At 48.7% G+C, this 14,939-nt stretch overlaps 1 protein-coding gene across 1 annotated transcript in view; it reads left to right on the top strand.

Moving 5' to 3' along the window:
• Positions 1 to 14,939, top strand: part of CIC (capicua transcriptional repressor) — a 46,858-nt gene that overhangs the window by 21,341 nt on the left and 10,578 nt on the right. The window contains 11 exon segments of the mRNA XM_083369376.1: positions 3,184 to 3,333; positions 3,683 to 3,902; positions 4,404 to 4,533; positions 4,751 to 4,933; positions 5,569 to 5,707; positions 5,816 to 5,997; positions 7,912 to 8,131; positions 10,323 to 10,423; positions 10,985 to 11,470; positions 11,472 to 12,258; positions 13,078 to 13,298. Coding sequence (XP_083225502.1) covers positions 3,184 to 3,333; positions 3,683 to 3,902; positions 4,404 to 4,533; positions 4,751 to 4,933; positions 5,569 to 5,707; positions 5,816 to 5,997; positions 7,912 to 8,131; positions 10,323 to 10,423; positions 10,985 to 11,470; positions 11,472 to 12,258; positions 13,078 to 13,298 — 2,819 coding nt within the window.

The raw sequence follows: 14,939 nt of genomic DNA, 5'->3' as shown, positions 1-14,939 counted from the left end.
TGAATATTGTGCTGAGAGGGCTTGAGTTCTGTGCAGTGGAAGAAGTGGGGAGTCGGTGAACGAGCCTCCTCAGAATATCCTAACCCATCTCTCAAAAGCTTGACAAACATACAGTGGGATTGCATTCTTTATTCGAGGCAAGAAGCGAACTTTGGATGTAAGGTTTCGGCTTATTTTTGCTGTCCCACAATGGGCGTTGGGATCCTGTTACCCAGAAATTTCCCAGATGAACTTTTTTTTTTTTTAGAGAGGAGATGTGATTAACGGAAGTTTTTAAATTCCAGTGGGTCAGGATGCTGTTAGAAGCGCAGTGGGTGAAAGTAAAGTGACAGTTCTGTTTGAATGTGCACATGGCCATTTGAAGTCCCTCCTCGTCCTGGTGGATGTGATGAGAAAGAGGCAGGGCAAGGCCGGCGCAAACTTTGCTTTTGATTTTGTGCCGTTCGTTGACATGCGGGATTAGATACTGTTTCCCTCTATAGAAGGAAAGGTGTCCATAGGTTGCAGGATATAGTTACGGATACATAGCTTGTGACCCAAGTGGGATTTGAATCCAGGTTTTAGACAGTTGCTTTGTGTATTTGTAAACTCAGACAGATGTGGAAGAGTGTGTTTATTATATACCGGGACTCTTAAATGTTGTATTCAACCTGTATAGCTTCAGACTAGACCCCATGTGTGCAGTATTTTCTTGGTCACGTGTTTTGATAGTTTTTCTTCACTTGATGTGGCTTCAATCTCAGAAGCTTAATCTTTGCTTGAGGGATAGTGTGCTAGGACTGCTGATGGCCTCTGGTTGTTATATTTAAGATCCTTGTTTCTTGGGGGGGGGGGACAATGTTTCTTGTCCTCGTTTCTACTCACCTTCCTTCCTTCCTTCCTCTCCCCCCCTTTAATTCTTTCTCCTCCAGCATAGGGATGTGGTCACCAGCTGAGGACAGGAAGCAACTGAGCCAGCGCTTCCCGGCAGAGTCCGACCACGATGCACTCAGTGCTTTTAATAATTGAGTTAACTTTACACGCAAGTGCAGGTGGGGGAGGGGGGAAGCAGCATAGCAGATCCATTAGGGACTACAAGGAAGGGAAGAGGAATGATGGGAAAAGAGGTATTTTGATCAGTAGGTAGTAGCTGTCCCCTTTTGGAGCAGGCCTGCCTCTGGAGCAAAGTCAAGACCTCTTTCCCCCCCCCCCAAATTTAATGACTAATGCAAAGTTTTAGTTTTAAGCAAGTACTTAAAAGGGGTTTTAATCCTCCCCCAGGAAACAAATTATAGATCAATCTGTAGCAAAGGTGATCTAAGTCCCTTCAGCGGTCAAGCTGCTTAGTTGTGTATCTCAGTTCCTGGCAGCAGCAAATTAAGAAATTTGGAAATCTGCCTCGTTATCTCTTGCGTGATCTTTTGAATGGAGATGCCAAGACTGAACCTTTACGCCTGCAAAATACTTTGGGTTTGTTTCCTAACCTTTCTGTCACTGAAATGCTAAGGACAGAGTGCTGTGGAGGCGTTTAACCCTTCAGCACCCCCTTTTAGTACTCTGTAATACCTAACCCTTCAACGCTAGCCTCTCCTTTTGCTTTCTCTTTGGCTCGTTCGCGTTTGCTTGGCAGTCTCTGGGAATCGGACACCCTTCCCTCCCTAAAATGTGATTGTTGCAGCGTGGACACCCTTCCCTCCCTAAACTTCTTTATCCAGCTCCGTCCTTGTAATGTTCTGTTATCCCGCCGATGGGATGATTGATACCAGTTGCGGCTCCTGCTCAAACCGAAGGCTCTTATTGCTGATGGATGATTGGAAGTCAGTGTGGCTGATCCGCAAAAGCTCCGCTACAATCAGTGTTGGGTTAAGGGGTTTTTTTTGTTTTTGTTTTTTGTAAACGCAGTCGTGGTCTGTTGCCAAGATGCAAAAAAACTCTTGGTCCGTTCACACCTGTTGCTGCGTTAAGCTGTAGTTTCACAGTTAGGGTACCTTGACAAGTGAATGCCGCTTATTGGCAACCAGGGGTTATTGCGCAATGTGTTGTATAGTGTTGTGTGTGTGTGTGTGCAGGCCTGTCTATTTGTCCCTTTCCTCTGCGTTGGCCTTTTCCTGGACACCCCAAGGAGGAACTATTGCTTAGCTTGATATGGGGGCAGCAGGAAGTGATGGGAGGGCGAGAGAATGCAGCGCACCAGAACATCCTTCATTTGGGCTCTGGAGTGCCTGCAAGCCGGATCTCCCCACCTCTGTCTGCACAAAAGACCCCTCCCCCCCGAATTCACCCACACACCCCCGTATAGAGCCGGGTTAGTGCTTGGCGCTCTCTGCCCTGCACAGCTTGAGTTCCTGAGGATGTTCCCGAGCTTTTTAGTTGGGTGGAAGCCAAACGGCTTGGCTGCCCCACCGGGCGAGCGAGCGTGGGAGTGTCTGAGCAAACGGGGGGGGGGCCTTCAACCTCTCCCTCCCCTTCCCCTCCTGCAGCTGTAAAATTCCTTTGCCTGGCTTCCAGCTGGGAAGGGCGGAGGGCGGCCATGGTGGCTTCCTGGCAGGCAGGCGGAGAAGAAAATCTACCCCCCCACACACTACTCCAGGGACTCAAGTGACTAACAAGCGATAAGGCATGGCACGGGCTGTGACTACTGGGACTGAATTTATTTATTTAGCGTACGGCTGGTCACACACAGAATTCAAAGCACTTCATATTTACAAGTTAGAACAGTTAAAACAAATTTCTTTTTAAAAAAGAAGCAATTGTAAAACCTAAGAGGAAAACAGAAATAACATTTCAGAGTTTAGTGTCGAGTTTGGAGATCCAGTCAGTAGCTGCCGTTGTTGTTACGCAGAGGAAGTCCTTAAAATCTCCTGGGTATCTTCTATTAGTGCATTCCTTCACTATATGTTGGATAGTCTGTCGGGGGGGGGGGGGCGCAATCACATGGGACTGAAAAATTGTAGAGGAAAAACAAGGCGTCTTTGCCAGGAAAAGAGAGGGAAGTTTTAAAGGGAGGGAAAGGAGCGTACCCCAACTCTGGTCAATTTTGGGCTCCCAGGTTTTTGGTTTTTTTTTGTCCCGTGCCATTGAACCTTACTCTGTTTTTCTTTCCTTTTTTTTTCCCCCTTCAAATTATCGGACCGACTTGGCTGACGAAATAACTCTTGTGTGTTTGTGTTTTGTTTTTTGTTTTTTTTCTCCCCTTCCTTCCAGTGTGGACAAATGTGGAGCCTCGATCAGTGGCGGTATTCCCCTGGCACTCGCTAGTGCCCTTCCTGGCTCCCAGCCAGCCAGATTCCTCCGTGCAGCCCAGCGAAGGCCAGCAGCCTGTCAGTCATCCGTCCACATCCAATCAGAACAAAGGTGAGGTGGGCAAAGGAAAAAGAGAGTGTATCTGCAGACTTTTCCCTCTAAAGCAGGGGTCTTCCAACTTGGTCCTTTTTATGACTTGTGGACTTCAACTCCCAGAATTCCTCAGCCAGGCACGTGTGCCTGGCTGAGGAATTCTGGGAGTTGAAATCCACAAGTCATCAAAGGGCCAAGTTGGAAGACCCCTGATCTAAAGTCTCTGGGTAGGGAATCAGTCGCTGAAGAGACACTCTGGAAGCGAAGGGATCCTTTTGCTCGCACAAGCAAGTACTGCAAACTTTGTGATAACACATCCCTGTGGAAAAATAGCCCTTGATTTCAACCTTGGCCCGTATGTTCCCAGAACCTCCTGAATCGGCTGCTGTGGCCCACGAACTCCCTGGGTTGTCTTCGGAGGCCGATAGTGCAGGGAGGCCGACCCCCTCGCACCCCGACAGTCCCACTCCAGTTGCCCAACCTTCTACGGTGACTCCAGGAGGAAACGGAGGTCCATCTCAGCATGACGACGACCTCCCAGGGCACCCACGCCTGGACAGCGAGACAGAGAGCGACCATGACGATGCGTGAGTATCAGCTGTTTCGGGTTGTAATGTCTTTCATTATGCGGCTCGGGAACCACCAGCCCTTTGCAACGCCCTTCCTCCTCTTGGATTTGCCAACCGTTTGCACGGTTCGTGTTTTGCACAGCGATTGCCCAGCAGATGCAAGGAAGGCTGACTTTTTCCACCGGATTCCGGGAGGGTCGTTGGTTTCGATGGGAAGTATAATGGGAATTGGACGTGCAGCTGGAGGCAACCGCTTGAGGGAATGAAATTGACTAGGGGAGAAAAGAACGTTGGGGAAAAAACCCAAAGGGGAAAAGAAGCAAGGGTGAATGGAGGGCTTGGTCAAAAAAAGTCCAGAAGCTGTTTGCAACAGATCGACTCCTTCCTTTTTCATACGCGGGAAGGAAGGAATGGGTGTGGTGCCAGGTGTATTGAAGACTACTGGGAGGTCTGTGGGATAAGTGGCAGAAAATGGGGGGGTACCGCTTTTGGGTCTTCACCTGTTGTCCTCCTACCTAGGTTTCTGTCCATTTCATCTTCCGAGATCTCCATCCCGCTACTGCCAGGCAAGCGACGCACTCAGTCTTTGAGTGCGCTGCCGAAAGAGCGCGATTCCTCTTCCGAGAAGGACGGTCGCAGCCCGAACAAGGTGAGGGCGGCTTCCTTCTTTCTCCTTTCCATCTCATCAGCCTGCTTTGTTGGGAGTATTAGAGAAAGGGGAGGAGGAAAAATAAAAAGGTCTTCGGCCACCCTTTGCTTACCTGTAAGACGTTCTGCCCAAATTCATTCTCTGCCTTGGGGTATGACGTAACTGTGGCTCTTCCCTCCACTCCCTCTTTCTTTCTTTTTATTTTTTTTTTTGGTAGAGGGAAAAGGATCACATTCGGCGGCCCATGAATGCTTTCATGATCTTCAGTAAGCGACACCGGGCCCTGGTGCACCAGCGGCACCCCAACCAAGACAATCGTACCGTCAGCAAGATCCTGGGCGAGTGGTGGTATGCTCTGGGGCCCAAGGAGAAGCAGAAGTATCACGACTTGGCCTTCCAGGTACAGCCTCCTGCAGAGCCTTGGTCAGAAAAGGAGGTCAAAGGTCAGAGCGCTGGTCAGGCATGCCAGCTGACACGGCTGGAGAAATTAAGGGTCAGCATCATCGTCCAGGGTTCTGCCTCTGAGGAGTGACTGCAGCCTGTTTCCAAGTAAGGGAGGAAATAGGATGACGAATATGGGCATTTCAGCAGAACTTAAGTTCTCAGAAAATCCTGGCTTTTGGGCAAGTTTAGAAGATGAGTCTTATCTTTGATGGCCAGCATGATGAAAGTGCAGATAAAGCTTAGTGGAATCTCAGAAGCCGGAGAATTGACCAGAGAAGACACCCCCCCCCCAACATTGGCCAGCAGGCCTTCATTGTCTTAAGATAGATTTAGATAGGAAGCTGGTTTCAAACTGGGTGACGCTGCGTAGATTGATGGGAATTACACAGATACGGATTTATTGAGGTTGTGGTTTCAAAGCACAAAAGCAGAATCTTCCATAGTGTGGGATCTCTGCAGCTGGAGCAGTGACTGGTTCAAGGTTAGCCCTCAAACATCTGGAAGCTTTCTGCTCGCAGTCTCTCTCATCCTCCCCACGTTCCTCTCTCTTCTCACGCTTTTCTTCCCTCATCTCCCCCCCCCCCCCCCAAGGTGAAGGAAGCCCATTTCAAAGCACACCCCGACTGGAAGTGGTGTAACAAAGATCGGAAGAAGTCTAGTTCGGATATAAAATCTGCTGTGCCTGGAGGGTGCCCCAAGGAGACACGTGAACGTAGCATGTCAGAGACAGGTACCGCTACTTTAACCTGGGGACGAGCTACTTTTATGCCACCTGCTGTCCCCTGGTGGGGCTCCTCTGGATTTTTCTTACTCTTTTTCCTCCTTTTTTTTTAATCAGTTGCTTCTGAAATGCTGTTGGGCCCAGATGTCAAGGCAGGTGTCATGGGATCTGGGCACTGCCATGGGGAGCGAATCCTGCCCTCGGGGTCTGATGCCCAGCGTCCACGGGCCTTTTCCCACAGCGGTGTGCACGGCATGGACAGTGACCGGGACAACCAGGTGTTGCAAGAGTTTACCCAAGTAAGTCAGCACAAGGATCTATAGGGCAGCAGGAATTGAAGAAGCTTATGGGATGGTCGGGTTGTGCCTGCCCTTAGGATTCAGAAGGGCACCAGGCGTTGGGCTGCCGTTCAGGATGATGCTGCTGCTTGCAAAAACTGTGACTTCTTCCTTGTCTTTTTTTTGAAAATTTTTTATTAGTTTTTATAGGGTTAAAAAGGGCAGGTAATGGGATGGGAATTTGGGATAGGGTACAGGAAAGGTTGGGGGTTGGGGGTGGGGTTTGGGGTTCTCCACCAATAACATTCAATATTTGGCAAACAGCATATTGTCTGGGTAAATATGTATAAATAAAAGTAGTAAAGCTAATAATAACAATGGTATTTATAATAGATTGTCATAAATAATATTAAGTTTTCAATGTATAGTATTTTTCTTACTCCAATAAATTCAAAATTGCATATCATATTCCTTTCTCTCTAACTCGCTTATCTAGCCATTGATAAAATTTGTTCCAAGTTCTATAGTAAACTGAAAGTTCTTTCTCTTTAATCTCTAAATCAGACATGTCAAACACAAGGCCCGGGGGCCAGATCCGGCCCGCGAAGTAGTTTCATGTGGCCCGCGAAGCCATCCTGGAAACAGTGAGGGAACGGCCCCCGCTGCCTTGGCCCTGGCCCAGAGACCCTCCTTCTGCCAGAGACCCTCAGATCTGTCCCACTCCTGCCCAGGCCCCCATAGGCACCCTTGATGCGAACGATGTAGAGCTGGCCACACCCACCCAGTAGGCCGTACGCACTCTAGCCACGCCCACCCAGTAGGCCATGCCCACCCTGGCCACACCCACCCTGCCCCCCTGAGGGCAACCACAATGGTGATGCGGCCCTCAATGAAATTGAGTTTGACACCCCTGCCATAAAGTTAATCTATCCATTTCTGCACAGTCCAATATTTTCTTGATTAATACTTCAGTCGGTAACTTTTCATTTTTCCAATATTGGGCATACATAATTCTCGCTGTTGTCAATATATGTAACATTAAGTCTGAAGTGGGGAAATATTTGGCGGCCAGGGCAAAGCTGCTAAGTTTTCGGAAGGGGCGATCCACACTGGGTGGAACAGTGACCTAAGGAAAATGGAGCTACACTTGTGCGCACATGTGAAGCTGAGATTTTTTCCTAGATATTCTAGATCAGCCTATTTTTCTCTTTTAACCTCAGCAATTAAACATAACCTGATTGGAGGGTTTTCTGGAGGCTCAGAAAAAAAAGAGTGTTTCATGGATGCAGGCTATCTTGGAATGTCAGGTGGTCCATCATGGTTTCAGAGCGATGTCCGTCTGGGGTTGCCCATTGTGTTCTTAGGTTGTGTCCTACCACCGACCTGCATTTTAGTCTCATGCCCTTTATGTAACCTATCCTCCCTCCAGGGAAGTTCCAGGCCATAGAACTGGAGTAATTCCAAGCTCTCTCTCTCTGTCTGTCTGTCTGTCTCTCTCTCTCTCTCTCTCTCTCTCTCTCTCTCTCTCTCTCACACACACACACACACACACACACACACACACACGCAAGAATGCAACACAAAGGCAGTACACAAGACAACACACAAAAAAACCCCAACCCGTCTTGGAAAGGTGCAACTTCTAACTCCCCTTAACATCATCTGATCAACTGCACTTTTTCATTTTCTTGGAGTGCCTTCAGCCAGTTCTGGTTGGAGCTACTGGTCTTGTAGGGCCTCAGGTGCCAAGGCACGAAGGCCTTTATAGGTCGTGACCAGGAACTTGAATTCTACCTGGGAACTAATTGGCAGCCCTTGCAAGGCTTGGCAAATCCGCGTTCTGTGTGCTCAGTGCCAGAAAGCAGAGAGGTTCCCTTCGCAGACCGTTAGAAGTTGCCTCTCCGTGTCTAACAGACGACTCTCTTGGTGTTTCAGATTTGCTCGGGACAGTCTCCGTATACCAGCGGGAAGGGTCAGTATGGGGGGCTGGGCCCCTCGGGGTCCCCCTTTGCAACTCCAGGCGAGGGTCCCCGTCATTCCCTGCACCCACATTCCTTCCGTGCCTCTCGTTCTCAACGCACAACCAGCGAGGACATGACCAGTGATGAGGAGCGCATGGTTATTTGTGAGGAGGAGGGGGACGATGACGTCATTGGTGAGGACCTCCCACCCAAACTGCTCTGAGGTTTTTTTTACATACAGACTTTTCACCTTAAATCGAAAGTCGGATGGCTTTCTCCTGCGGGACAAGGAGAGTCTTCCGGAAATTAAACAGAAGCCAGGGATATCTTGAGAGAGGTTTTCAATAGTTTTAAGAAATACTCCTTAAATATTTCTTAAATGCCCCCTTAAATTGGCCATATATGCAGCACAGGTAGTCTGCAACTTGTGACCCGTGACTGAAGTTACGACGGGCCCAAAAACGGTGCAACCCAGATTCAAAGAATCGGGTGACTGCAATTTTTTAAAAAAATCAGAAATTAGCCCTTCCTTCTGGCTTTTGGCAAAAAGCCCCCATACCATTGTGGACAATGGGTTTGCCTAGCAGCCATAAATTCACTTAATCACCCTGGCGATTCATTTAATGACCACTGCAAAAATGTCATAAAATTGGGTCAATCGTGTGATGATCCATTTAACAACCGACATGATTTGTGACTTATTCCGGGCTCACTTATGGTTGAGGACTATTTTCATCCAAAGATTTAACCCGTACCCTTTAATTTACTCATTCTGATGAGGCTCTGGAGGCAATTAAAGGGATTACGATGGGCCACATTCACTTTTCCTGCTTTATAATATGAATAGCTGATTTGTGAAAAACTGCTCTCTAGAAGCTAAAAAATTTTAACTGTCAAGTAGATACGTACCAAGGATGAGATAAGGGAGGGACGTGAAATACATATTTGTGGATAGAAGATGTAGCACATCTCGGATTGCCTTGACTACATAGTTTGACATTTGCAAATGATAGCTAGAAATGAAAAGGCGCATCTTTTTTTAGCACCAAGATCCTCTATAAAGGAACATTTTCATCTTGGGAACTGTTAAGACTGACCGAAGCTTATTTCCAGGACTATAATGCATGAGCCACTTTCCTGTAAAATAGCTGGGATTTTCAAACATTTTTCTTAGAGCAATTTTAATAACCAGATTCCCTTACGTAGAATCTGTTGTAGGAAATAAAAATGGGACATAAGGCAGAACCCATTTTCATTATGAAAAACGTAAGCGGTTCTGCAGAAGCGAATTTTTTTTTTTTTGTGGAGAAAATCCCAGGTTCAGTCGCTGCATGCCAAGAAATCCTGAAGAATCCTTGCTTGCCAGTGCAGAAAACAAGGAGCCGAGGCTCCGGTTGTGTGAAAGCAATACGAATGGGAGAAGCCACAATTCCTGCTTCAAGAAGATCTGATCGTATTCTCAGGAATCTTGGCAATGGGTCTGAATGCACTGTCCCAAAAGTGTTTCCCCCCCCCAAAGGCAACTGGAGTTTCTTAGACCAGAATACAGAATGAAAGAATTGGAAGGGACTTTGGAGGTCTTCTAGTCCAACCCCCTGCTCAAGCAGGAACAAGTTGCTGCCCAGACTCTTCTTAAAAACTTTGGTGATATTCTTCTTTTTTTCCTTGAAGATGTTTTGCTTCTCATCTGAGATGGTGGGAAATGGAAGGATTTATATTCTTGGCAGTCGTCTGGATGTTGAAGGAAAAAAAGCAAAGTCCAGTTGCCTTTTGAAAAGAGCACCTTTGGACACCATGACCCAAATGACTTAAGAATCTGCAGGGTAGGCGACCCTGGCTCTTTTATGACTCGTGGACTTCGACGCCCAGAATTCCTGAGCCAGCCATGCTGACTGAGGAATTCTGGGAGTTGAAGTCCACGAGTCATAAAAGAGCCAAGGTTGCCTATCCCTGCCATAGATGTCTGAATGCACTGTTTCAAAGCTAGGTAGTGGCCAGTTAGGAACCAGGCATTTCTGCATATCATCTTCCCCTCTGCCTTTATGGTGGTTTCTTGTGGTTATTTTGCTGACTGTCCCCTTCATTTGCTGCATCCACTCAGTTCTTCGAGTACTCAGTTCAGCTGAGTACCCTGCACCCAAATTCCTTGTTTGGAAAACTCTTCTAGGACTTCTGATGTGTGCGCAGGGGGGCACATGCTTGCTTCCCTCCCAAATCCCTGTCCTCTGGAGCTTGCCTTTGCAGTAAGCGTATTTGCAGATCTGTAGTAATCCTATCTCCTGGACAGCAACCCCCTCTGCCAGTCATCCTGGAGAGTTTTCACAGGGGGAGCTAGATGGGGAGATGGGATCTTGCTGACTCACTCCCATTGCTCTCCTCCTGCAGCTGAAGACGGGTTCAACCCGGCTGACGTCGACTTGAAGTGCAAAGAACGAGTGACGGACAGCGACAGCGAAGGATCGTTAGGGGATGAATCTGACAGCAAGGTGTGTGAGTTGCAAGAGGCCGGTTAGAACAAAAGCTTTTTAAGCGCACCGATAAGTACAGATATTTATCCCAGCTCCTGTCCACCTAGCAGTTTGAAAGCATGCAAGTGCAAGCAGATAACTAGGTACCACTTCGGTGGGAAAATAACAGGGGACGTGAAAGGAGCCCCCTTGGGTGACGGTGATGTCACCGGCTCGTTCTTTCAACCCGGAAGTGCCTTGGGATGTGCTCTCCACACGACGGATGTAGTAGCAGCTGTAACAAAATAGAAATGGAGGGGGTCACAGCTAAGTGGCACGAAAAGGCCAGTCTTGTCTAGGGAATTCTGTGCGAGCACCTACGTATCGTATTTGGGAACATTCACCTTACATTAACTGGTCTGCCGTTCTCGTGCATCTGATAGCTTGAAGCTGGAGGAAGTCTCGTCTCAAGTCGTCTTGATGAGACTTGAGCTGGGACCTGATCAGTTTCAAAGCTGGTCTCCACCTTTGGCAGAACCTCATGAAAAAACGGTTTTCCCGGGGCTGTTTTAATTTAAGAGCATCCCTCTTTGCTTGTAGGACTTTGGACGGAAGCTTTTCACCCCGGTGATCCGCTCAGCGGCCCTGCCTCCTTCCTCTGCTGCCTTTGCCCCCTGTCGTCCACCACCGCCCCCTCTGGACTTAGAGCCACCACCGCCACCCCCACCGCCGCCTCTCGGTCACGAGGAGCAGCCCCCCTCCAAATCTTACAGTTCCTTCCAGATGTCCCCCAGCACCTTCAAGGCCCAAGACTCGCACGGAGCTCTCCGTCCCCACAACACCCCTGCCAAGCGGTTGGAGGCCCGCTTTGACCCAGCGGCCTCCCCCTTCCGGCGGAAGACAGCAGACAGCGCAGGCAGTTCACAGGGGCCTTTGGAGGCTGGAACGGCTCCCCTCTCGGTTCCTGCCCACTCCGTCATCTCTTCGCTCGGTGGGGCGGTGCAGACCGTGGTGCTTCCAGATCCGGCCCGCTTGTCCACTGGGACCGTGTTGGTGACCGCCCCTTCTCTCGGCACCCCAAACATGGGGGGTGATCGGCTACAGCGGATCGCCCAGCTTGGTCCGGCCTGCCTCCACTGTGGTCACCAATGTGGTGAAGCCGGTTAGCAGCACTCCGGTGCCTATCGCCAGCAAGCCTTTGCTGCGTGGAACGGGCGACGTGCTGCCGCTGGTCAGCCCCCCGCCTCCCGACAGCAACGCTAAGCCAGAAGGAATTCCCGTGAGCCGGCTCGGCTTGCTGTACGCTGATAAAAAGACTCCGCAGACCTCGGCCATGGCTGGCATCCAAGCCACGTCTCCTCACTTAGTCGCTGGACCGCTGCTGGGCCAAGGCTTGGCTGCAGTGGGGAAATGTCCCCCAAGCCAAGGAAGTGTGGTGACCAATCTCCTGGTAGGAACTCAAGGTTACAGCCAAGCCAGTGGCGCCGGAGGAGCCGGCGTTCCAGTGACTGTTCTGCCCCCTGGGGCTATTGCCCAGCAGCCTTCTGTCCAGTTCATCACCCAGAATCCCCCCGGACAGAACGGACCAATGCCTCTCAGCATCCTGCAGCCACAAGGTATTTTTTCGGGCCCAGCAGGAAAGACTGGCAGCATCACTCAAGTTCAGTACATCCTACCTACGTTGCCTCAGCAGCTGCAGGTAGCTGGGGGGAAGATCCCAGCGGCGGCGGGCGCGCCTGCAGCCGCCAGCATCCACTTCACTCTGCCTCCCCCCAACGGAAAAGTCATCACTGCCCCCCAGGCCATCCCCATCATCCAGCCCGCCCCGGGAAGCAACAGCAACAGCGTCACCGTCATGTCCTCGGCACCCAAAGGTACGTTTTAGGCCAGGGGTGTCTATTCTCTGCCACTTTTAAGTCTGGTGGACTTTGGGTTCCCGCAGAAGGTTGCTGACAGAGTGACTTCCAAGCAAATTCTTTGAACTCTTGAAGGCTGTGAAATAACTGTTCTGCTAGCTAGTTCTTTTGCTTTGGGGGTGTCCCATCTTGGGAGAAAGCGAGGGTTTTTTTTTTTTGTGGCGCATTGTTTTTATCTTGTCTTATTTTTAAAATTGTTTCACATCTTTTACGCTGTGGTATCCTGTGCAGAGTCTACAAATTGGAGTGGGTCAAAAAAATTTCTAAAAAGTTTTAACACCTGATTTTCTCTGCATAATGGGAAGCCAAGTATTATGCTTTCCCATTGGTACGTTGTTATGAAGTTACCTAGTCTGGGTAATGAAACGTCTGCAAGAAAACAACCAAGCTTAGAGAGCACCAAGGACCCCCTCCTCCTCCTTCTCCCCACAAACTGCACTCCCTTCTTGCACTGATGATGTTACCTAGTTTGGTCCTGAAACATCTGTAAGAAAAGCACCAAGCTCAGAGAGCACCAAGGACCCCACAGTTCAACCCTGAGCTACAAATATTCTCTTCTTTTGCTACCAAGTATTAGGGGTACCATCTGTTGGGAAGGCTCCTTAACGAGACAAAGACACAAGAAGGAACAGGAAGATTATGCACTTTAAATGCACAGTTGCTTGTAGCATTCAGTAAATTGATGCATCCCTAATATCAGTTGTGATGATTGTTGTGCCATCCCTAACCTCCCCTGACTGTTCTCTTCCTCTCTCTCTTCCCCCCTCCTCTCCACAGTTCAGTCCGTGTCGCCGGTACAAGCACCATCTCCCAGCAGTTCAGCCCACCTTGTGTCTGGGCAAGTGATGCCCCCCGCAGGGCTACAAGTGCAAGGCAAAGTATTGGTGCCCATGGCAGCCTCCCAGGTGACAGTAAGGACCACCTCAGCCACCCAGCTGCCTCTGGTTACTCCGCCTTTCCCTGTCCCGGTGCAAAATGGGAGTCAGCCAGCCAGTAAGGTCAGTATCTTCAGAAGAGGATGCCTCTTGAGTAAGGAGGGAGAAGAGATGGTGTGGAAGAAATATCTCTCTCTCTCTCTCTCTCTCTCTCTCTCTCTCTCTCTCTCTCTCTCTCTCTCTCTCTCTCTCTCCCTCTCCTTTTGTTCTAAGTAATTTTAGACACTAGGATCTAAGCACCTTGGTCCCTGCCCTAATAGGGGGCAAATGTCAGGTTCACGAGGGTGATAGACGAGCATAGGGGCAATGAGGGTTTGGAATAACATCCAGTGAAAGAGAATTTCTCAAATGATAAACATACAGAACTGCAGCCTCAGAAATATGTAGGCAGTTCTCGACTTAACCATAATTGAGCCCGCAATTAAGAGTTGTAGGTCATGGTGCTGATTAAGTGGGTCACCACGTAACTGCGCCCAATTTTATGATTTTTTTTGTGGCAGTCGTTAAGTGAACGTCACTACTATTAAAACAACTCCATTTTCACTGGATGTTTTTTTGGCAAAAGCCAGAAATACTAGAAACTGGCAAAAAAAAATTGGTGAAATTTGAGGTTATGTGACTGTGGGATGATGCAAATGGTCGTCAGTGCAATCGAAATGCCCAAAAGTCAGTCACATGACCTGGGGGGTTGGGTTTGTGACAATCGGATCTTCGAGAACGGGTTGCAAGTGGCTCTGGAGAGGCTCATCATAACTTTTGAGCGTTGCTGACAGGTTGTTAAGCGAGGACTTCCTGTGATGCCCTTAAATTGTACTTCGGGAAAGTTGTTTCCAAAAGGTTGGGGTGGGAAGGAGGTTGTGAGGCCGGGGGGGCGGGGGGAGAAACATGTATGCAGCCTACTAAAAGAAAGCACGTTTGGGGCAGAAGGAATCTGGAGCGGCATAAGATGAAAGATGAACCACTAGCGGCTTATTTAGATGAAGTTTATAACAGCGCAAGAATACCTCGAATATTTTATACACTTAAAATATACCTGAGATCATTTAAATTCTGTGGGGTTTTTTTTTTATGAACGTGGGAGTGTAATTTGGTGAGTTGGACGTCCATACAAATGTTAAATAGTGCCTGTGTGCGTATTGCACATCTATCCTGCACAACTGGGATCTCAGGAAAAGGGGAAAAAAGTGGGGGGGAAGCAAGGTGCAATCTGTTCCTCAGCCTGGTGTTCTGCAAATGCATCTGCCTGCAGATCTGCAAACGTTTGGAGATTTCACATCTGGGAAAAAAATCTTGTCTTCTGCATGACTGCTGTTAGAAGTCCGAATGCCACATTTTGCTTTTGTTATTTATTTATTTTTTTTTAAAAAAAAAAACAGCAAATCTCTCAGCCTCTGGACTGTGAAATAGGGGAAAGAGAGATTTAATAACGAAAACATCTCTCTTGGGCCTGTCAAGTTACGGAGATTTATTGGGGTTCTCCAAAATCCATTCTTTAGAAGGTCTGAAACAGGGGAGAGCTTCCTGTGCCTGAAGAGAACCACAGTCCCTCTTGGCTGGTGATCACCGTTTCCGGCCCACACGTCCTTCCTCTCTCCTCTTCTCCGTTGTAGCAAAGACTGAAAACCTCACTTTTGTGTTGGGCAGACTCCCTCGTCTGTCTCCAAGCGTATTTGAGTACTGTCACTTGCTAAATTTCTTGACCGC

Source organism: Vipera ursinii (assembly GCF_947247035.1).
Source record: "Vipera ursinii genome assembly, chromosome: 9".
Taxonomy (NCBI): Eukaryota; Metazoa; Chordata; class Lepidosauria; order Squamata; family Viperidae; genus Vipera; species Vipera ursinii.
Note: the sequence above shows the minus strand (reverse complement) of the source record. Positions and strands in the feature narration are given on the sequence as shown.